This window comes from Ischnura elegans, chromosome 4 (assembly GCF_921293095.1).
Source record: "Ischnura elegans chromosome 4, ioIscEleg1.1, whole genome shotgun sequence".
In the NCBI taxonomy this organism is placed as follows: Eukaryota; Metazoa; Arthropoda; class Insecta; order Odonata; family Coenagrionidae; genus Ischnura; species Ischnura elegans.
In genome coordinates this window covers 58,379,262-58,403,425 of record NC_060249.1, presented here as the reverse complement: position 1 = coordinate 58,403,425, position 24,164 = coordinate 58,379,262, and the positions used below count along the sequence as shown (strand labels likewise).

Genomic DNA, 24,164 nt, shown 5'->3' with positions numbered 1-24,164 from the left:
TTACACTGCATATCAAGTAACTATCCTACTTCAGTTGAAATGAAAGATCCTAAGCAAGAGCTGGACTTCTAACAAGCAACTTGTATCTAGCCCTTGTCCTTATTTTTATTACAACATGACCATAGTTTCGGCATTATTTTCTTCCCTAAAATGATACACTGATGTAATATTTTTTTAGTTCCGTTTGGGCAGGGAAGTATAGAGGTGTCTTCAATCGGTAATTTTCCGAGTAGTCATTTTATTTCAGTGGCGCCTCCTAGGAATCTGAGGAAATACTGATATTTATAATCGGCGAGTTAGCGATCCAAATCATATACCAATTGTTTATTTCATAAATGAGTGTATTTCATATGATGACAACACCAATAAATATCGAAATATTAGTGCTTTATTCATTAAATGTTAAAATGCACGAGGCCTTATGAAGTCGTTTTAGGCTTGATGCGGAGGAAATATGGTATATCCATAATGAAATATAGAACATCAAGTGATTTCCTCAATTTAATACACAACTCCACTACTGACCATGCTTTCGATAATTTTAGGTCATTCTCCTAGCCTTGAGAATGTCCTAGAAGTGTCGAAACCATGGTTGGAGGTGATGTTGTGTATTAAAGGGAGGAAACTACTATTGTTGCATCATATTTTTTCATGGATGTATGAGACCTCGACAGCAAATGAAACGTGATCGATTGAGTTATATTTCTTGATTGGTCGGAGGATGATATAGTATGAAGCCGCCATAAGAAGTACCTTCTCTGTGTGACCATGCGGGACTCACCTGTCTCTAATCTCCCAGCTGAATATTCCTGGATTCTCTCTCTTATAGCCCTCAATCCTGCGCTCCACTTCGGGGGTGGCCACCCGGGGTTTGCTGCCTCCGATTACGCCCGGCCGGATCGACCCGGTCTCTTGGTAGCGGTTCAGGATCTTGGAGACGCAGCCGTGGGAGACGCGGAGCTGCCGCGAGATGACGCACGGCCGGACCCCGGCCGCCGCCATCTCCACGATCTTCAGCCGGATGTGGTTGGGCAGGGGCCGGCCGTTGATGAACACCCCGCCCAGCTGGTTGACGCGGCCCTGGCCTGCAAGATGGAAGCGGGCGGTTGATGAGGTTTGTGCGACTAACTAATTAGGTACATGCCATTTTCATAAAAATTTAAAAATATGCTCTTTAGATTGTACTTCAAGTATCTAATAAGGGTGATAAAATATAGCATTTTGGGTGTATCACTTCTGGAAATAGCATTTGACAATCAACGTTTTTCATGACTGTACTATTCTGAGCATTAAAAAAATATTGGTTTGCGATAGTAAATATATATACGTACATCATTTTGACAAAAACCTGGTAAAATTTTCTTTATGTGATAGGAACTATGCATAATTAAAGCACGTCACTGTACAATTTTTTGAGTTTTTAACAAACGAGTGTGTGATTGAAGTAAAATATCGTAAGTTACTTGGAATCGGCGGAACGGCATGCTAAAATGGCTAAAAATGTGAACTTGTAATAAAATAATTGAATTTTTATCCTCTTTTGTTGTAATTTTTCTTTATAATACCGATGGATACGGTCCGCACAACATTCCATAGATCAAATCGACAGTATGAAGCAGATATTTCACTCAGTTTACCTTCAGCACGGTGCTATAAAATCTTGAATTAGTTGTTTAATCTTTGAGCATTATGTTCTACATCACTTTTTCGAAAAGTATTTAAGTGTCACAATATCTCCCATTATTGCTGTCCTCAATTCACTTCGTTAAGATAATTCATAGAATATTTTCATGAAGAATTTTTTATGAAAAGCTGTGCAAGTTTGCGCAGCTACACCTTCGCAATATGTATTTTATCAGGGAGTGATGACAGTATTAATTTATTTGGGTGGTCTCATGGAGCATTTCCAATGTAGTAATTTGATTTCATAAAACGTGACCAGGTTTTCAAGCGAATCTTTATCTCCTCTCGTTCCTAAACTTCTTTGTCTATGGAAGATTTTCAGATACGCCAAAAAGACTGTGATGCGGAGGGCTAGTGCTTATTCGCATAATGTAAGAAAGCCTCGGAGAAGAAGTGGTTAGCATAATAAAGCTGCCGCCATTCCAATCAGTATGTGGTGTGTCTAATAATGGAAGCTAAAGATTAGTTTCATATGCCTATGCATACACTTATCTAAAATCTTGATTGATATTCTTGGGAGGTAAGTATTAATCCTCTCAATTCAGCACATTTCTCCATACGAACCCCGCCATTTTTGGCACAGTACCAAACTTGTGCCTTCTCCCCTGTCATTTTGCATTACAAGCACTTACTATTATTAAAAATTCGTCATGCAGTCTAAATCATCCAAAGTTTTTTTATCACCGTCAATATTTTCGTCGAGTGTAGTCAACTTATTGTCTCTTACCCCACGTTAAAATTTTAAAATAGCCCCGGAAACGTGTCAAAAGTCAAAAAACATACGCCCTTAAATCCAATTTAATCATCATCGCCATCATCAAAAGTCCATAGATTTCTTTGGAGCATCTCTTTTGCCACGACCCGCGAAACTTCTTTGCTATCACCTAAAACATTAAGGGATTATTCATCTATGGAGAGAGAATTCCGATAAGATGTAATGATAGATATCTTATGAAACATCGGCCTTCATGAATCATCTCAGTTAAAATCTCGAGAAAAATGTATCAGGTTGAATTACCGAAAACTCTCGAGATATTTCATCAGTTTCCAGGATTTGTGTGAGTCCTATGAAATACAGGTATAATTGATTAACGATCGCGTCAATTCGCAAACCTCTTTTAGTAAAAGCATACAGAAAGCTTTGTATTACAGTGGAAGTGTCCTTGGATTAAAAGAATTGATGCTCTAAAGAACTAACCTTTCCGTATGTATCTTTCTAATGCGGTGACTATTCGGTAAAAACCAGGTCATTCAATTGGTTCTCTCCTTGGATTCGCAGTTTTTTCTCACAAGTATCAAACGAAAAGATATGATGAAAACTACTTAATTGGTAAAAATGAAAATTCATTTTTTACATTCATGGTTTTAACATATGCATAAAGTTATTAGTACTAGCAGTCGCGCAGTATTTTCGAAACAATAGTAAGGAATAAAATATTAGTGTGGAATGAACAAAGTGAGTTTTGATTTCCTATTCCTAGTATTCGCGAAGTACTTATATCCGAAAACGTTAAAAAGTTTCACCTATCAGTATTTGCGCTCTCGATTTGCACCACACTTTGCCAAAACGTTTCACAGCATAACGGGCAAAATCCGCCTTTAAGTTTGCATTGCCTACGCTCAGAGCCCTCCCTCGGGCCAAGAGCCGCAAACTTCCTAATCATCGCGGCGTAATATCAAGACAGATGCTCCCGGCTACCTGGCATGCAACTTAAACCATTAATTCCCATCAACTTTATTTTCATTCCCTTCTGGACGCAATTCGGCCGTCGGCATTTTTGACGAAAAAGTGTGAAGGGCGTCCTCACGCCATTGGCCCGGGAAGCCCCGGACACCACAGAACGCATTCTCCATTTTTTTCCCTCCTCCGGTGTCCACCTGCCCGCAAACACAAGGGAGGAACCGGTGGGGAGAAGAGGGGGCGGGAAAGGAATGACGTGCAAAGTCCGCTTGTATTTGATCGAGGAGGAAATGACCTGTCACGCCTTGGGAACTATCTGTGAGCACAATGAAAAGCATAGGCGTCGCAGTAAGTGACCATTATCCTCAAGTACCCCTCACTGCATCTGTTTTCCTGACGGAACTCAATCAGGGTTGGAGCGTTTTTTTTTTCGTTGACTTCAAATTTTAGACCGCTGAAGGATCACGAGTACACCCCAAAATGTATGGGTTAGAAGGGTGGCCTTAAATTCGTAACATTTAGCATCATTCGTAACATAGCTACCTAATACACGTCTAATATTCCATGTTACAGAGGAAATTTGGAGCCCCTTTTCAATCTCTTGAAATGAGTCAGGCGTTACAAGCCTTTGCTTCGGTCCCGCTGTATCAGCACCCCGGCCAGTTACAGAGGACGCATACTCCCGCTCAACTGGTCTTTTTTATATGGCAACTTACGTTATCGTCATAAAAAATCAGGCTAGCTCGAGTAGAATCTTGAAAGAATTTGCCTGTTCCTCTAATTTAAAAAGTTTACCTAAGCATTTTCTCAGACGCAGAATTTTTATGCTTGAGATACAAGCAAATGCTGAAGAATGTATACTCCATATGACCTGAAAATTTCAAAATGGTGGCATGAGTTTCAATGAAGTTATACGTCACGATAAAAAGCGAAATACGACAATTCAAGCGGGAGTGGTGTCTATATCTTTTGCGTTAGGCGTCCAACATTCGGTCTCTGATTCATCTAGGAAAGAAACTCACCGCTGAATTATCTAGTGTCTAAGTTATGTATGGATTTTATAGCAATTAATTTACTAGTGCTTATTCCATCTAGTCATCCAGCGCTATCATACGTTATTAAATAGCAGTAGAAACATTACCTCTCCTCGTTCGTTTTGTGTTTCTTTATAATTTTCACGTATTTAGAGTCAGTAATAATCTGTAACTTCAACGACGTCGTGCGAGATACATCACATAAGTAATTTTAATATCGACAAGTTTCGTAGCTACGAAATTGGTCGATATTAAAATTATTTATTGAAACCAACAAGGTATTTTTATTCAAAATGAAGCAAGTTCAGGAAGTCACGCCTCAAACTATCCACATTACTATTCAAATTAAATAAACAATATAATGCTTATCATCAGAATTTCGAGGGGTTTACAGAAATAAATCAATTCTTTATTTTATATTGAAACCTTGCATCCTTGAGAATATTTCGAATCTGACGCAATTAATTGAACAAATTTTTAAGCATTACTTGATGTACCCAAAGCGAAGGTTAATTGTAAAATGTACTCCGAAATGACCAAACTCTATCTCTCCTTTTCAGAATTATTTTATGCATGTATAATTGGTTTTGGCTCTTAATACAGCTGTGTTAGCCTGCTATTCTCACTCTTATATTAAAAATTGAAGTACCAGGTATACTTTTGAATTCCAATTGCTTAAGGTTCCCCATGGATACGCACCATATGAGAAACCACTTTTCCTGGCAATACTTTCCCATAATACGCTATGATTTTCCGATGCTTGCGGTAGAATCGGTATCATCCGAGAAATGCATCACACGATATGAGAACTAATGTTTTCTCCAATTGGTCGTATCGTATCCACGCTTGTTGAAGCTGAACGACCGTGTAACCGTGCACTCTTGATTGTCTTTGCAGAAACTCAGGCTTTTATGTGCTGGTAACAGGAAAAATTGAGAGTGGATATGCCTCGGTTGGGAGAACTTGGTCGTTTCCCATCAAATAATGCTGATGAATAATGATGATGCTTCTGCGTCGACTGACTTAATAGAGCATCAAGTTTCGATAGCTAACTCTGCTCTCAATCCTTCGCGTAATTCTAAGATCAATGGATGAGTTAGCGGTCGAAACTTTGGCCATCAAAGCAGCTCACGTGGTGGTTCAGCGGACAAGAATTTATCACATCGGGTTATAAATAAACTTATTCTCCATTACTCCTAATTATGACTGTGCTGCGAACGTTGTGGAGGCGTATTTTATGTATTTAATTTTCAAAATGAACCTTAAAGCCGATTACCGGTAAATTACCAAGAACCTTCTCCTTATTATATATACCACCTCTTGTGACCTTAGTTATATTAATCATTTGTCATAATAATGCACCGTCTTGTACCACATGAACTAAATAGTTTATACAAGGCATGGGATGGTTCTTTTTGCTGAAGGTCTACACCGTGTTTACCTTCATTATTGAATGTTGCGGGATATAGTATAAAGAAGACTTAATGGTTGCCTAGTCCTATATAATGTGGAAAGAATTGGAAGACCAAAATTTCGTTTGAGGTCTAGATGTCAAATTCAGCTGGATGACTGGAAGGTAGATGGTGCCGCTCTGGAAACGCTCATGAATTCGGATGATTGGCTTTAAAGGAAAATATACTTTAGATTTGAGTGATTTTCGTCCATAGCTTGTGCATCTACGGTTCTATATCTACGTGCAATGAGTTAAAACAACAATAATGATTTATAATAGTTTGTAAGCGTTCCCGGATGCAATATTAGAAGCAAAGCCTTAGCGTAGGGGTTCAAACCCTTCGAAAAATACTTTGGAGATAGTGTACGCAGTTTAAAGCGTAGTCCATACAACAAAGCTCCTTCAATCCCCTATATGTAACTCCTCCCCACGTGACAACCATCAGCGACAAATTTTGCTGTGCTCGTGTGCTCTTGAAAAAGCTTTCGATTCTGGATGATTGGCTATGAAGACAAATATACTTTCTGTTAGAATTGAATCTGCTTTAGGTTTGTTTACTTCGGAAGTCTCGCCGCCAGTCCCCGAATTTCCTTAATCATTGTCATCCGGTTCTTTGTACCAACCGCACAGATACACCTCATCTCCTCTCCCACCCCCACCCCCTCGAGGATGCATCCAGTGCAATGTCAGGGAAGTCACTCTTCCGGTGATTGCGTCCCAGAGCTTCCAGCCTTCCTACTATGACTCTTCTTTCCCAGTTTGCTCTTACTCGCAGTGTCGTTTATATATATAAAAATGCCGCCTCCCCAATTCACTCTAAAAGACCTCGCCAAGAATCAGGCGTGATGGAGCGTGTCGGCGAAACGGTGTTGGAACGGAGTGAGGATATCAAATGGCGATCACGAAAAAAAAAACGGAGGATCGCGCGCTCTGCTTTCGGAAGTTCCCGCCGTGTTTCCCGCGCCATCCATGGCAGACATCACCGTCTGGCCGCTCCAGACGGATCCGAGGGGGAATCTAACACCGTATTTGAAAAATTGGCTTTTCCAACGAATTATTGCATTATATCATTCTTAGTATAAATATTTTGAGCTCTTTTCTAAGCTTCCAATGCTTATCGCTCACGAATTCAACCTTGAGTACCCGGCAGGTGATCTGTTAATGATATAAATGGTCAAAACCACGATCGCTTTTTATAAAATGAGTGGAAATGTATCAAGAATATTTTACCGTAAGTGAGATCGCTTAATGTTTACAACTAACGCAACTGACGTTGTTTAAAGGTAATATTAGTGGCTCTTAGGCATGAGTAAAGTCCATATTTTTTTCTGGTATTATTTTAAGTTTGTTTATGTTTTGGGTAAATAATATTTAATTTTCGTCACTTGAAAATATTTTGCTGATATCGCTGTAGACTAATATAGCATTCATGATGTAACGAGTTGTTTTTATTGTCCCCCGATGTTGGTGTAATTATTAAATACTTTCATGGACGCATCGTTGGATAAATATCTTAATGAGAGACTATTGCACTCGTAATACTTTTACTCTGTTCTTTGCGAATGTTTGCTTGTTATAAAATGCCCGGGGTTGGCATATTTAAGGGACAATTTTCCCTTTTTGCCTAACCTCTCTCTATTCTAACTTAACATGCTATCTCCGAGAATGCTTGATTTTTTCCCACAGAAACAATTGGAGAAATATATACTCTCCAAATTCCGAAAAATATTTTGCTGTGAACGACCACGCTTTTGATTTGGAAACATTAATCCCGAGATTTCAACGAGACTGTCGCTATCAAAAATTAATTTCACTGCAGGCAATACAGCACTTGCGTTCCAGTTTGCATTCTAAACATTATGTAGTCATAAAAGTTTGACCTTCCTTCATATTTTGATTTAATAATTGACAAATTGAATCTACGACTGAGTGCTGAAACTTTTATGTGGAGTTGATTAAGTCACGGACAAGGCTATAATTATGATTATTTTTTTTTTTTTACGGTTCCAAGCCATTTTTTATCGGTCGGACAGGACTAATCGCAAAAGGCCAGGTCTGTAGAGAGTTCTATTCACTACCCCGTCCGTGATATCGCCGTATCTTCACTTTTATTCCCTTTTTCCTCTCCTGTGAGGTCGAGAGCTGTGCACTCGGTGTTGGCGAAGACCTAAGCGCTCTACTGCACGGTTCTGCTCCAGTTTCCGGTTTGCGACACTTCCCCGGTCATACCCATGATTGCCTATCACCCCTCCGCTAGTCGCTACTTGCTCTTCGTTTGTCTATCAGCGTCGCGTCTTCATCCAATCCGCATTACACTGCAAATTCATCGCTTTTTCATGGCTCATGGTGAATGATGAACTACAGCTGAGAATATACTCAACAAAGAAGGAAACACAGATATGGAGGCAGAAATCTCCACAGTTACACAGACAAGGACGAGATTTGGAGCTGTTATTTTACACGTGTCTACTGTTTAATCCTTTCAATATTTTATGATAAAATTTGCCAGAAACATCACAAGAAATTCCCTACCACTATGTAAGACTCGGACTAAATAGTATCTACCAAACATGACTCTTGGGGACCAAAATGCTTTCATCGGTAACCATCTTTGCCTATTGCACTGTAAATAATTCCATTGACTGATCCAAGAATTCAGTGGCTATAATGGTAGAGTTATAGCTTATCATATGAGAGCTATAAGATGGATCTTGATCCTCCCCATCCTTTTTTTCATTAATTAAGTAAGGCAGTTATGGTGTGCTTATCGTCGGTCCAGCGAAGGCAGTGCATAATTAGCATTATCTTTACCATAAGCATTTTCAGAATATTTATCTTTTTAAGCTGATTACCTTAACATCCCTAGAATATTTCTAACTTTCGATTAAGTTGATTAAGTGGTTCAAACATTGGAATTGCCATGAACGGGCTGCTGTGAATTCTATCTTCCTCACAGTTAACGATGAAAACATAGTTAAATCTATGTCAAATAATTCTTGTAGGATAAATTTATGAAAAAATCAAACGCTAACTTCTTATTCTGGGAACACTGAGCAGCATTCTTATTTTGGAGAGCCCAATTCTCACGGTAAGAGGGGCCGTACGTATTCTTGTTGATACCAAATGAGTTTTCCATTCCTGAATATCATATTATTATCTTGAATTCGTGTACCTATGCTGTTTTATAGCCTCTCTCTTTAAAATATGCCCAATACTTTATACATCAGTTCCTTCTGTGGCAATTATTTCACTTATTTAGGCCATTAACGATTAGAGGGATAGGAGATCAGTTAATAAAGTGAATAATTTTCGATTTTTACAATGTATTTTACGCAAGGACGTACCTGAAAATCCTCGCTGTAGCACACACATTCTTATAAATTTAGGGTCTACTACTTGTCACCCAAATGCACGCTTAAATTGATCTTATATCGAATTGAAAATGCCCGATCTCTAAATATTTTTTAAAGCATTGTTTTCACGTTTCACTTCGATAATCTCTGAATGTTTAGGGTCGTCGGCATTTAGAGATTAGAGGAAATACATGGCACGTGTTTAGAGATTGATTTAAGCTGATAACCGTGTTTAGAGTTTGATTGTCTCGCACTGTGAATGACTTGAAGTACTTTTCACATGTGGCGTATATCGCCGCATCTGATACGGAAGGGAAACCTCCCATCACAATTTGATGCGCGAGAAATTCTAGCTGAGTATTTACTCTCACCGCAAATTGCAGCCCGGGTATTCGCTCGAACGCGTAAGTCGAGGAAAGTGAAGACGCGTGCAGGTCGACCGTTGTTCATGACAAACCAGCGAGTGTGGGAACGACGGATGGCGAACATTTTACGGTCATAATCCTCCGTGGTTAAATTTGTGGCTCAGTCACTTGAGCTCAACAACTTTCTGGATTATGAAATAGGTTTTAGTGCGTATCGCATGCGTCCATATGTCTTTCTATATGCATCTTTAAAAGACTCTCTTGTTCGTTTGGAAATACTTTCTTATATATCAAAATATTTTTATCGTTGCTACATGTTTTACTGGATAGCGAGTACGTTTATACTTCAAGCCAATGAACATGAATCCTGAGGATATATTGGTAATCAAGAAACTATATCTCTTCGAGTTATAAAACTTAGATAGTGGTGAACTGTGAAATGCTTATTTGAATATACCCGAGCTGGTGGGAATAATATACCGGGTGGTTCAATGGGAATATCAAAACTTGAAAACTTTGTAACTCTGCAGAGAAGAAAAGGAGAGCTAATCGCTAACTTTCGTCAAATTAAGGAAGCTCTAAAATTATAAATTTTCATTTATTTACTCATTTGTTTCCTCATGTCTTTGTCCGTGACTATCTGAACGACAACAACCCGAGGTAACGGATCGGACGACAGGCAGTCCGTGACATTGCTCCTCGTCGATGGCCTACAAGAAACCCTGGCCTGACCCCCTCTGATATTTTCTTAGAGGGGTATGTTAAGGATGTGGTGTTTCGACCACCACTACCAGCTAGCATTGAAGAGACGAGAAACAACAGCAGCTATCCAAACTGTTTCGCCCGATATGCTTTTGAGAGTGGGAAACGAGTTTGAGCGACGGGTTGATATCGCTCGAGGATCTTGAAGAGGTCATATTGAACACTTGTAAACTTGTTTTCAAGTGACAAAAAAATTATGTAAATACTCTTTATAATGATGCATGATGCAAGTTTCTGTTGTGTCTCTTTGATTAAGTACAAATTTTTAAAGTTGTGGTATTCTTTTTGAATCTTTCTGTACGTGAAAAAGTTCAGTATAGAGTAAATGGGAGCGTAGCTCAAATGGTAGAGCGCTCGCTTAGCATGCGAGAGGTCGCCTCTTCATTTAGAAGTTGCCTTATGTAACATTTTCTTCTCTAACAATTATTTTTATTCATTATTATTCATTTAGTTGTTATTTTAATTATTTTTTATTATTTAAGTCATTAATGATTGGAGGGACGAGAGATCAGTTTTTCGAGTGAATAATTTTCAATTTGTTCAATTTATTTTACTTTGGTACATATCACAAAATCCTCACAGAAGTAGGCACCTTCTTATAAATTTTTGGTCTGCTACCTATTACTCAAATGCAAACTGCGATACATATTATTGTACAGTACCAGCACTGGAAAGCAATCCTAAGATTGGTTTCACGCAGTTCTCCACTCAATTATCCTGTTAGCTATACTTTAACGTATTTCTACTCTTTCACATCCGTATTTACCTATCCATATATTTTGTTCGCTTTCTTTCTTTTACATTCTTCTCATCTGCTTGTCCCTCAACGATTTTCTTCATTAGACTACCATGACAGATGGAATCAATTAGGCATTATCAAAAAATGAGTGGATTAAAACAAAATTCCTATGTCTCAACCCGCGCCTGAAATTTCTTTCAAGATTCACCTAAACTTTGATGCAACAGATTGAAGGCCAATGAACCCTTCAATTTATAACATAATTTTTTCACGACCATGATTACCGGCGAGCGTTTACTCTTAAAGGAATTTTACCGTTGACTTGATCGCTATGAAATATTGACACCAATACAGTATGGAAGAAAAACGAAATAACTTTGAAAAAAAAAGCAGCGGAATCCTCAAAAACTGGCACTTTACTGGTTATGGATTACATTTTTTGCTCTCTTCGCCACGATGTGGTGCTGACTACCTCGGGATCATTAAATGCCCCGCGTTGCTCTACATTCCGTGAGTTTCACGGCAGAGAATACCCGCAAGTACCATATTGACGCTTCATTTTTGAAACTGCAGTTTGTTTCCAGGTGGTCGTTTTTTTATTACGACGTGGGGCTGAATTGGTTTCAGATCTGTCCCCGGTGCGGAAACGGTCTTTGTTTCTTCGGCACGTATTTGAAGCTCCGGAGTTGCCCACCTGGGTCTCATTACCGATTTCTTCCATGCTCTGGAGCGCCGTTATGCTCGTTTCCGTCCCAACCTTCCTTCCTCCAGAAAAATGGTAAAAATAATCCTGCGCGAGGGGAAGGAGGAGCAGAACTCGAGCGTGCCTTTCGCAAAAAGAGGAGGATCTTTCCGGAGAAAAACGATGCAATTTGGACGAAATGGATTGGATCTGCCTTCAGGGATGCGCCATACCCTTCTGCGTCCCACATATGAGCGGCTCATCATACGGTTAAGGAAATTATTAATCAACCAAAAAAATGATCACTGATACGTAGTATGCTGATTTTCGTTAGGCAAAGAATCGTGTAAGTTTTCCTGGATATCAATTACTTATACCACTTATTTTTTATCAGAGCGCGACCCAGGTTTCAATGAATTATCATCATCTTCAGGCGCTAATTATGATTTATTTAATTTTGATCGGAGTTAATGAATCGTTTCTCGACAATGCCAATTGACCGATTCGCATAGCGTATATAAGTGCGCCAGTTAACGCCTAGAAACGTCACATGATGAAATGCGTTGAAACTTAGGTTGTACACCATTACACTTATGTGGAATTACAAATTTTTTTGCATTTCGCTATGTCAAGTCCATTCCATGAAGTCACGCCTGAAACAACGAATTATATGAAGGTCATCGTTTCCTAAGTAATTTCCCTGGTTGAAAAAGAAATAAAGCGTCCACGTTAGCTATGGAAATACTGAAATCGGATTATCATTTATCAGAAAAAAGCAATGTGATTAAGCTTCAAGAATTACCAAACGCCACCTGAGGTTTTGAGGGCGACATTGCAAGCGTCGAAATCCTTTAGTGGAGATCCTTTAAAAAAATTGTTTGGAACCGTTTAAAACATAATTATAACCTTGTCTTAGACTTAATCAATTCCTCATAGAAGTTTCAGCCCTCATTTGTGGATTTGATTCGTTAATTACGAATCCTTATGTATTAACTTCTCATTCTACCCTCCAATGTTTTTTTTAATATCGCAATTCAAAGTAAAATGTGAGGCCTTAAAGAAGTAATAGCCACTCAGATTATATTTCAATGAGCAAGTACCTTGTGTATGTGTTTTTAACGATATATTTGTCTCTTGAAATATTGATTGCTTCTAACTTCGTCAATTTAATTACGATACTCAGTCTCCCAAATTTATTTCAAGCTTACAAATTTCCCTCCCGCGCGGAATCATTCGCCAAAATATATATGCCAATGGAGATAGTTGATGATTTTATGTTATGCATACGGTAGCATCGGTGTTAAAACGAAATCATTCTTTCCTGAATAAGGCATACAACAAACGTTAAAAAACAACGATGTAAACCAGTACACCTGTAAAAATTATTTTATCAATAAATGTGTACGCTAAGGAAAACCTATCATGTCTTAATTATAAATATATATCAGCTTCTTCAGTTATGGTCATTTGCGCCAAGAGGCTAGGGTAGAGAGGGAACACTGGAGAGAAACCCGGCCTTGGCATAAGCCGGGTCTTAACTAAAGACACCAAGGGTACCACGGCTTTACGTCCCATCCGACGGACGAAGTGGTGCATTTGAAATGCCCTTCACTAGGCACTGAAGCAGGGATCGGGTAGCCACTGAAAATTCCCTGACACCGCCGGGATTTGAACTCGGACTGACTGGGTGGGAAGCCAACACTCTAGTCTGCACACCAACCTTGAGGTACCAAGTTCACTTGCGAAGTAGACCACTCTAAAGTACCGAGCTACCCGCTTGGTAGCTGCCTGTTTAAAAATGCCATAACACTGGTAGGGCCGGAGAAGTAAATTGTCGGATAATAGAGGGAGTGGTGTACCACCAAAAAGTCCACGATCCTCCTCTCCTCCTCGTTGCCTCCCTATTTTTTTTATTTTCTCGCGCTCTTCGATTGGCGGGATCAATGACTTCGTACCATTGGAACCGTTGACAATCCAATGGCCGATTAGCGGGGAAATGCGCAGCGGCATTAGAGCCCGTGAAAGCTGTCACGCCGAGATCGACCTGTCCCGCCCTTTCCCACGGCAAATTTTCTCACGAGGGCAGTGGACACACCGTCACGCGTTTTTTTTTTCTTCTTCAAATACCGTGAATCAGAGTCAAATGAGCGACCTACAGAACTTCGTTTTCGCTGGAGTGACTAATTCGTTTTTTTTTAATCTCAGTTCAGGAATTCCACAAAGGTCAAGGTGCGTGAACAATTTATTATATTGAATTCAGGTGCAAAGTTGGTGGATTTTCGTTCGGTTCTGTTTTGGTATCACGGAACCGATGCAAATGTGATAGAACTTGAGTGATCTAAAAAAAATTAATGGGTGAATAAACAAGCAACGGAAAACCAAGCAATGAAAAAGTTGACTCAAATACTTCGCTACATCCATTTCAGATATTGTATTCTCTATAGGTTTTCTTAAATGCGTACTCACTTATACACTGACTGCAGTAATGATGTTAATTTTATTCCATGCATTCTTGCATAGTTTTTCGATTTGTTCGTCGTTTGTTTTTATTGCCCAGTTTTTATGATTCATGTAATCATTGTTCACTATATTTATATAAAACTGAGGTACGTAGAGTAGGTTGAGATTTTTCAAATTTTTTGTTTATAAAGCAGTAAAATATTAGCATTTTCTTCCAGTTTACATTTTAATTGACAACTGCTTCAAGCAAGTAAGGTTCAAAGCTTGATGAATACCATAGAAAAATTTGATGCAAATGATTTCCATCCGATATATCTGTATATAATATGGGGTAGGAAAGAGGGCAATACGATCGGAGTGACGACGCTCACCATAAGAATGCCTCTTTTACTGAACCACCCGCCTGGACAAAGAGTTCTCCTTGAGACAGCAAAAATTAAGTCATCATCCCCGAACGTCATTGTGCGTCAGCCGCGTACGGGAACGCTGGTCTCAACTGATCCAATCGATAATTCCACGAGACGATCTCGTCAACCCTCTTGAAGGCACCCAATTACAGTCTCAATTTCAACATGTCAAGGCAAAACTAGCGTCATTCAACTGCGCTACACGCCTATCCCACGGTCAGGTAATGGTGATTCAGGTGTTAGGCGACAGAAAATTTTACTCCAAGAAAGTTCGTGCAAACTCTCTTTCTTGGAGAAAATTTTAACGGCCAGAAAAATCATGGCCACACTATCGCTGGCTAAAGTTATGAAGCATCCGTTTGATTAACCTACCTTGGTTTTGAATGACTGTGAATAGAACATACCGTATCATTTACGTTTCCACATCAATAGCAGCGGAGTAGTATCTTCAGGATAAAATATACGATTATGTCTCGTAATTGTCGTAGCTCTTTTGATTTGGTGGTTAGATGCTCCGTATTAGGGTCATGGAATTGTATTTTAAACTTAATTATGTGAATTGTATTTTAAAATTATTTATGCGAATTGGATTCTGAAATAAATTTTGTGAAATGGATTCGAAATTCATTTAATTTATTCATCAATTTCCCAAAATTTTCAATTTCTTTTTATAACAAACGGTGGGGAAAACTTAAGTTATTCTGATAATTCGAACACCCTGTGCCTCAACCTGTGAGGTACAATTAGAGAAAGATTTAGGTTTTACTAGGCTTCATTTAAAGAATGAAGATGAGTAAGGCAATGGACTGAGCTTAGGTGCTTGTTTCGCCTGGCGGTTGAGATACATGCTGCCCAAACAGCCCCAAGTTCTCCACCCTCAATAAGCACAAGGTAAAACGTCGCTCTAGATGTAAAATTTACTCATTGGGATAAGCAATATTAGACAGAAAGCTCGTTTTTATATTAAAAAAATACTAAACGGTCTCAAAACCCTGTCAGCAGCTTGATGTGTTCCATTGTGATCAATGCTATCCCACTCCATTCAATAGGCAATACTTTCACAATCGGCAAACGTATGTTTAAATAGAAGCAAAAACACCCACGATAAATCTCCATAGACGATGTTTTCCCGTTACTAATAACAATTCAGTCGTGTATCTCCTCATCACTTGAATAGTCAACTCCCAGCCCAAAACTAATAACTACAACCACGCCCTATGCATCTACTTTATCTGTCGCGGTGAGTTTCTCTCCTCACCATCCGTATGAGCGCACATGAGCACTTCCCTCGCTTTGTAATGCCTACGTATTTCAATGCATCCGCGATTATCTTTCGAAGGATTTGAGGGCACCAGCCTCCGCAAAACTCTTCGCCCTCCAAGCGAGGATTTAGAGGCGCTATCCCGGTGAGCCCCGGGTATGCTTCGCCGGGGGCCTCTGTCGCAACGGTGTGTGGGAGGGTCCGTGCGATTGCGAACCGCCTTTGTCCTAGGTTCCCGCATGAAAGCTGAAAGATCAAACTGCCGCCTCGGGCTCGACTGTACAGTGTACGCGGAATAAAATCCTAGGGCAGAGATATGTTCGCTTTTCGTGATGAACGGATGATTTCATTGAGCCCGATATGGAAGTCCAAAGGATGCGTGCTTCTAATATTGTTGCGGCGGATCATACTCATGGAGTCAGGTTGATGAACCCTTCACTGGAATCTGTTTTAACATGCCTCGCTCCTATGGTTCGCATATCCTAGTGTGGCAAGAATAAACTAAGAATAATGCAAGCAGTATGATATTTCATCGAAGATGGTCCAAAGGCCGATAAATCAATGAGTATTCCGAGTATTTAAATCGAAATTGGAAGCTATGACGCGGTGGAAGGGCCCCATAATAGCAACAATAAGTCTCTTAATTGCCAATTTTCCGTGTATTATTTCCGGCATCGAATGCAAAACAATCGAAAGGAGCATTATGATAGTTTTTTGAATGAGTTATGAGTATTCTTGACATACCCAGGTTTCTTTTAATAATTAATCTAGTCAGCCAAGGTATACCAGATAAAGAAGTCTCTTTTATTAACGTATTCTCTTTTATTAGTCACTCAATTGATGCTGATATGATTAAATTCTTTTCCGTCGAATAATGGGTTGCTAGATTGAAAAGTGATCCATTGTCTGATGTATTTTACGACAGATCAACGAAAAATTTACGCCAGAGTGAGCAACCTGAGTATAGCAGGTTGAAGAATGAATTATTTTTAAATTATGTATTAATTTCTATATTTCTGCTATGACGGGTTGGTACTAGTCCGTGGATAAGTTGGCAAAAGAGCATGCATGCTCAATAATTTTTCTCAAACATCCGATTTGAAGGAAAGACTGGTATAAGGGAGAGTAATATTGGACGTAGCAAAAGAGAATTTTTCATTATGAATAAAAACTTATGGGCTATGTCGCCGCGTCAATTCTTGGGTGGCCCCAACGTTTCCAGACCGATGCTGGTCGCTTTCTCAAGAGATTCTTTGAGATTCAGAATCCCTTGAGAAAGCGTCCATTATCAGTCGGGAAACGTTGGGGCCACACAAGAATTGACGCGGCGCCATAGCCCAAAAGTTTTTACTCATAATGACGAGCACCCGCGAAAGTTTTAACGAAGAGAATTTTTCATCAAATATATTTTGTACGGCAAGAAAAATGTGGAATTTTGAAGCAACTCCTGTCATCGCCTCAATCAGATTTCTTGACCTTGCTTTGTGGCAAGACAGAAATAAGAAGTGTGCAAGATATTGGAGTGAGATTGGATAAAATCGTTGCACTCACTATGCATGGCGGTGGTTTTATCACCCCGAGCGTGCGTTCCGACTCGTGAGGTAACAATATAGCGGTCCTGACTTCGCCAAAAGATCAAGGATACACCGTTTTCGTAAATATACGGTGGTTTTCCCGTAATCCCATTCTTTTTCCACCCTATAGAAGCGAACATCCAGTCAGTGTTTTGTCATGAGAACGCCGCCGTAATTGACTCCTTCACTCGGAAGCTTTAAATAACTTTGTTAGGCCAGAGTAGGCGGGATTACTTTTTTTGGAAGGAGTCCGTACTTTGAGGAATTTGTAGGGGTCGCCGAAGCAGGAAGTGGTTCTCTTCGAGGTAATAGCCCGCAAGTCGGATGAAGTGGGTGTACAACATGTAATTTGGTAGTGAGATGTGCCCGCCTCGATGTTTTGGAAGGTGAAAGGGTGGGACATTATCGTTTTAATCCTTTTTGTTCCGTCATAATTCTTGGTAAGGATGTACTTCATGATATCTTAGTCTGTGTACTATAATAAACAAACTGATTCTTGTAAAATGGGGTCGTTTAAGCCTTCGAAGTATTTCAACCATCGGAATTTCTGAAGTTATTTAGAAGGTCTGAAATAAGTTAATGAATGATTCATGGAGAATTATACTTTCCACTCCTTAGTATCACGATTACTTTGCATGCATTTTGAGTGATCATGCGCATAAATACCACTGACCTGTGATTCATCTCATAGATCGCTTAATTACAGCACATAGTCCCTTCTTGGAACTCGTTCAATTCAAAATTATTTTAGGAGGCTGTGTGATCTCAATATATATCCGTCACTTCCAAGTATGCATTAGAAAAATGTCGGCTCTAAATTACTGATAATGAAATCCACTTAAATTTATATCTTGTACAAAATTTCAATCAAGGGCGGAATCATTCCACTGGCCTTTTATTACTTTGGTCACCTTTTTAACGAGAAAACAAGCTATTAAACGTCTAAGTCCCTACCATTTGAGGTCACTTATGTCAATGATTAGTTCATGATGCTTGAAATGTCCTCAAGTCAACCTTTGCGCGCAAATTCATATTTTACCTTTTGTAAAATCTAAGAAATCAGAGAAAATTGCCTTCGATCCTTGTATTCTGAGAAAGTTCTCGCTAATTCTTGATTGAATAATACTACTTTTCTAAAAATACTATAAATTACACTTGCAAAATCATTCTCTCAACATTTGGTCACTTCTCTGCGTCCGTACATCATTTAAATGTAGTGCGATGCGACAAGTGTCGAGTAGAGGTTTCGGCAAGTGAACTTTTACGATATTAAAATGCGAAAGCGCATGCGCTCCTTCTATTTTGACATCCTTTAATCTTTTGCTCCAGTTCCGCCATTTGAATATCGACCTGAAATACGGAGAGAAGAAGTCATAATTTGGGCCGTCAAGTGTCCCTATTCTGCCGAAATCACCGATTTCTCGCCCGCCGATATCTCTCTATCTCTCTTGTAATATTCGCTCCGGACACTCAGTTCTGTGTCTTCCTTTGAAGCAGTTTCGCCCAGAAACGTTAAGCGTGCATTCCCGATCCGAACTTTTAGACACAGCAAGCTATTTTTCGATCGGAATGCGAAATTGTTTTCAGAAACATTAAGGGCTCAACACAGTACTGGAGAGTATATCTTACTATTGAACAAACTTTTATTTCATTCCTAACTGATGACGCAATGCAAGCTGTATTTGGGACAAGAAAGTGCTTATTTTAATGTACTTTGGTAATTTTAATATTTAAAAAATTTTTTCTGCGAGAAATACATAACTATACGCAAAATTAGCTAATGTTTACTTGATGCTTTCTTTGCCATTGTAATGTTATTAAGTATGTGGATTTGTTTGCTTCAAGTGAAGGGAGTTTGCATGTTTCACTAGCTGCTGATTAAAGTCAATGCATATCGCATTATATAAACTGAAGGTACGGATTTCTTAGTGAATTATATGCATGCCGATGCATTCGTCGTGCTCGATTCTAACAAAATTAATATAAATATACATTGTAAAGCTACCCAAAAATAAGGTTGTATTGGACAGGGGAGGATAGAGCTCGATCGAGACTAACGATTGGCGAAAGACCAAAACCAAGGCCTTAAACCAAGGACCCCTTTGGTACTACTTTGGACCCTATGAACGATTCAGACTGAACCCACTGGGCTACAATACTACCCTAATTAGTAAATCATGCATTTTATGAGGCTATAGGGTACCTATTCCTTCGAATGAAGGATGGATAAATTTCAGACACTCAGACTTCCAGCCTGAGGGAGAGGAAGGAAACATCGTCCGGCCGGAGGGAAGATCCATGGAGTAAGTACGAGGTCTATGCCTCGCACGAACTGCATTTCGGGCCCGGATTCGAGAGAGGCTGGCGTGTGACGGCCGGAGTGTGCGGGGGCGTGACTTTCACGGCGACGGTCTTTCGCCGAGCCGCTCGATTAACGGAAACTCGAGAATCGGAAAAAGGACGAGCCGATCCGGGCTTAATTGTCCAGAAAGTCAGTCACTTGTGATTGCTCTCCTTCAACGGCCCTCTGAGTTCGAAAGTGATCCACCTGGATTCCAGAGCGGACGTGTTCGACTCCTTGTCTGGGGAGAGAAGAAGATGCCTTTGCAGACTGGCCTTCATTCGTTCGGATGACGATGTTTCTCGTCGGCGAGGTGGATAACGCTTTTTTTGAATCATAAGGATACCCGCTAAGGACTCATGGCCGGTTGTTAAGAGTCTCGTTAATTTACTGCCGATGTAAGCCTTACTACACATGCGTCAAAGATACTGACAAGGATCATCTATAGAAGAATAGAACGAAAAGCAAAAGAGTACTTGGATGAGGACCAATTTGGATTCAGAAAAAACAAAGGCACAAGGGAAGCAATATTGGCCCTAAGACTGCTCATAGAGAAGAGAATGGAAAAGAAAAAGCCAACATTCGTTGCGTTTGTGGACTTAGAGAAAGCATTTGACAACGTGGATTGGAGCACAATGCTTGGAATCCAAAAGGAAATTGGGGTTCTTTATAATAACAGAAGAATCATCCACAGTTTATACAAAAACCAAGTAGCCCTGATAAAATCAGGGCCCAGCTGTGAAGAAGCAAGAATTAAGAAAGGAGTGCGACAAGGCTGTACATTGTCACCCGTAATTTTCAACGTTTACATTGAGAAAGCCATTAATGAAATCAAAGAAAAGAAATTGGGAGTGAATATCCATGGAGAAAAAATTAGCATGCTAAGATTTGCCGATGACATAGCCGTTATAGCTGAAACAGAGAAGGATTTGAAAAATATTCTGGCTAATATGGGTAGGGTAATGAGTAGATATCAACTGAAAATAAGCACGAAGAAAACCAAGATCTTAGTATGCAGCAGAAGAGAAGAAGTCAAGACCAACATTAAAATAGGGAGGCAAAAACTGATAGAAGTGGATGAATTCTGTTATTTGGGAAGCAAGATAACTAGTGACGGGAGAAGCAAGAAAGAAATTATCAGCAGAATAGCCCAGGCGAAGAGAGCATTCCACCAAAAGAGCTTGCTTACAGCGGGAAACTTAAATATGGAAGTAAAGAAACAATTCATAAGAACCTACATCTGGAGTATGCTCCTATACGGAAGTGAGGCATGGACAATGACCGCAGCGGAGAAAGCAAGGATAGAGGCCTTTGAAATGTGGTGCTACAGAAGAATGATGAAAATCAAATGGATGGACCGAGTTAGTAACGAGGAAGTGCTAAGAAGGGTAGGAGAGAAGAGAAGCCTCATGAAAACCTTAATAAGAAGACGGAACAACCTTATAGGCCACATCATGAGACTTGATGGCCTGATGAAGACAATCGTCGAAGGGCAAGTGAAAGGCAAGAATGGAAAAGGAAGACCTCGGACAAAATATATGGAACAAGTAAAGAGAGATGTGAAAGAGAAGAATTACGTAGGTGTGAAAAGATTAGCTGATAGGAGAACTGAGTGGAGAGCTGCGTCAAACCAATCCTAGGATTGTTGACCAGTGATGATGATGATGATGTGATAAAGTTGTTCGTCATTCTGAAAATTGATGATAGAATGTTGGGTCGGTTTTTTATTCATTTTATGGCATTACGCTATCGGATAAATTTATCGGTCATAGTTATCTTCCACCTATTCCGTCAACTCAGTTTCCCTGCGCCGAATATTTTAATTCAAAGTATAATGTTTTAACTTGGACTGATGTTAAAGTCACTTCATCTACTATTAATAAAAAGTCACTACAATTAGTAAGTGTAATATTATTATTTGGTTATCTATCTTGATAATATTACTGGTTTAATGTTTAAACTCAGTATCAAGAGCAGTGATTAGGAAAAAAAATCTTCGATTAATTGTTTTAGATCCCCCAGAATCATTTTCTTTCCTAGCTCCGATTAATGTAGTAATAAAATCTGAATATCGGCCTGTTTTGGTCTTGAATATGAAGGAGATAACTTATAAAATGTGATTTTCAAGGCCAGAAAAATTGACTTGAACATTATTGAATCAGATTAGGGGGAAAAATCTCCAGTTGATATCCAAATGATTCAAAGGAGTAATGTATTAAAGGGGAAATAAAATTACCTGATTTGAGAAAAATGTCCAAATATTTCCATAGAAGCTTGCACGTTAATTGATATCTGACGAAACTCTCACGTCACTGACTATGCTTGACTCATTGGTGTTATTAACATAATTGGTCAAGGTCAATAGGTCAGCATTGTTTTTAGCATTCAATGCGGAAACTATTTAAAAATGAAAATTATGTACCCTTAAATTTTATTTTTATATTTATCAGCCTACAAACCAATGCATAGTTACTACTCATTGAAATTTCCTGACTTCTAAAGATGAGTGACCGAAACTAATTCTGATCGCGGGAAATTTATGATGTATAATAATATAACTTTATTCCACTCATAAAAATTGAAGTTAACCTTTACAAAAGCTTTCGTACGAAAGCACAATGTTTCTTTTTCATTCTTCATAATGAATCGCTTTCACAAAGTAACGCCTCAAACCATCAACTTTACAAAAGCAGTGGAATAAAATATAGGTCCCCCACATGAACCTGTTTTGGGGCTACTATCATACATTGTTCTAAAAGAGCTGGAGCTATCAATGTATGTCTCAAATTTTCTTTTATTCATTTCAGTGACCATTATTATTTTTGTATCAATTGTGCATTCAGTTTTAAGAATCCAGTCATTATATATACATGTAAACCTTACACACATGATAAATAACTTGCTATGAGAAACACGCAGAAATTACTTGTACTCAAATTAACTTATTGTTTAAATGTGTCCAAATTCTCGCTGTCAACGTCTGATATTTCATTTCATCTTAATTAACTCGTCAGAATGCAGGTCCCAAAATGAAAATACATCTTCGAAAGAAAACAATTATTTTGATCGCGTGAAGATTTTTGTGAGTTTTATGCAGGGAAAAAATTTGCCCAAAACAAATTTTATGGAGTCCGACCCCGCTCCCCTCCGAATATGGAGTCTTGGGTCCTTAAAAACTTAATAACCGGCTTCTCCTCTGATGCCTCGAGGAGAGAAACAAACATTCCAAGCCACTCATCAGGACGGAAACGAAATTTTCTTCGCTAATGGTTCTTCTAAGGCATTAAAGCTTCCGTATCTCATCATGTAAGTGAGAGAAAGCAGTGTTGCGTATAATCAGATACGTCTTTTTTATATTGCTCTCATTATATGAGAACTGTAAGTGTATGTTTTTTTACGAACCGAATTTTCATGGTTAACAAACAACTGTCGTCCATTTCCAGTGTTGTGAATGTGACTACATTCATTATCAGGTGATTACGTGAACGCAGGAAGCTATTCAGACCGTGGAAGTATCAGGAGTGCTCTCCGTTCCAAAAAAATGATTTGTAGGAAATAATGGCTCTATCCTACCTACTTGCGTGTAGGCACCTACTTAAAATGAAATAGGAGGAATCGACGCCGGATCACGCGTGTGATAAAACATACCTACCGTAATATATGAGCAAACATGTAATCTTAACATCGACACGCCTTAGTTCACTCTTGAGTGAGAGGATTAAAAATTGCTAGGACAAGGTATGAATTTCCCCCTTAGTTCCAGAATGGGATACTGATCTTCAGCTATTATTTTCTCGTCACGGTAACAATTTCATCCGGTTTTCAGTAGCTGCTGTAGGTACTGCCCCATGTAGACGGACAGCTTCGATTTACATTTTTATCGAATCCGTTGGATAGCAATGAGGAATGAAGTCAAAATTATCCTCTGCGTCTGTTGATTGGAATACCTTATGGATAACGTACCTTTGAAACATGTATCTATGCGATGAACTGAATATCAAATATATTTTTAGTTTTTGTTTTACTTTGCTATATTTTCATCGAAAACGTATAGACTTAAAGGTACCTAAATTTAAAAACTAATTAATGTTAGATAAATCAATTAATATATCAGTCATACATACCCAATCCATTGCATCAAGAACTTAGTATAATCATGAGATATGATGGATTCTTGGTTAAGTGGGTTATTAAGAATACATCTGGTCAGAGTCCAAAAGAAGGAGAAAATCTATCATTACAATGACATTCAACGTAAAAAAATCTGAATTTGAAGCATATGTCTTTTTGCTGTATTTTTTCTTAGCAAATAGATACATAAACCAGTGGGCTTATACCAAGTATTGGTCCAACTGCAGAAATAAGACAG

At 39.0% G+C, this 24,164-nt stretch overlaps 1 protein-coding gene across 1 annotated transcript in view; it reads right to left on the bottom strand.

Moving 5' to 3' along the window:
- Positions 1-24,164, bottom strand: part of LOC124158147 (protein gooseberry-neuro-like) — a 140,089-nt gene that overhangs the window by 105,793 nt on the left and 10,132 nt on the right. Inside the window, exon 2 of the mRNA XM_046533331.1 lies at positions 782-1,085. Within this exon, the coding sequence (XP_046389287.1) occupies positions 782-1,085 (304 nt within the window). The remainder of the gene's footprint in view (positions 1-781; positions 1,086-24,164) is intronic.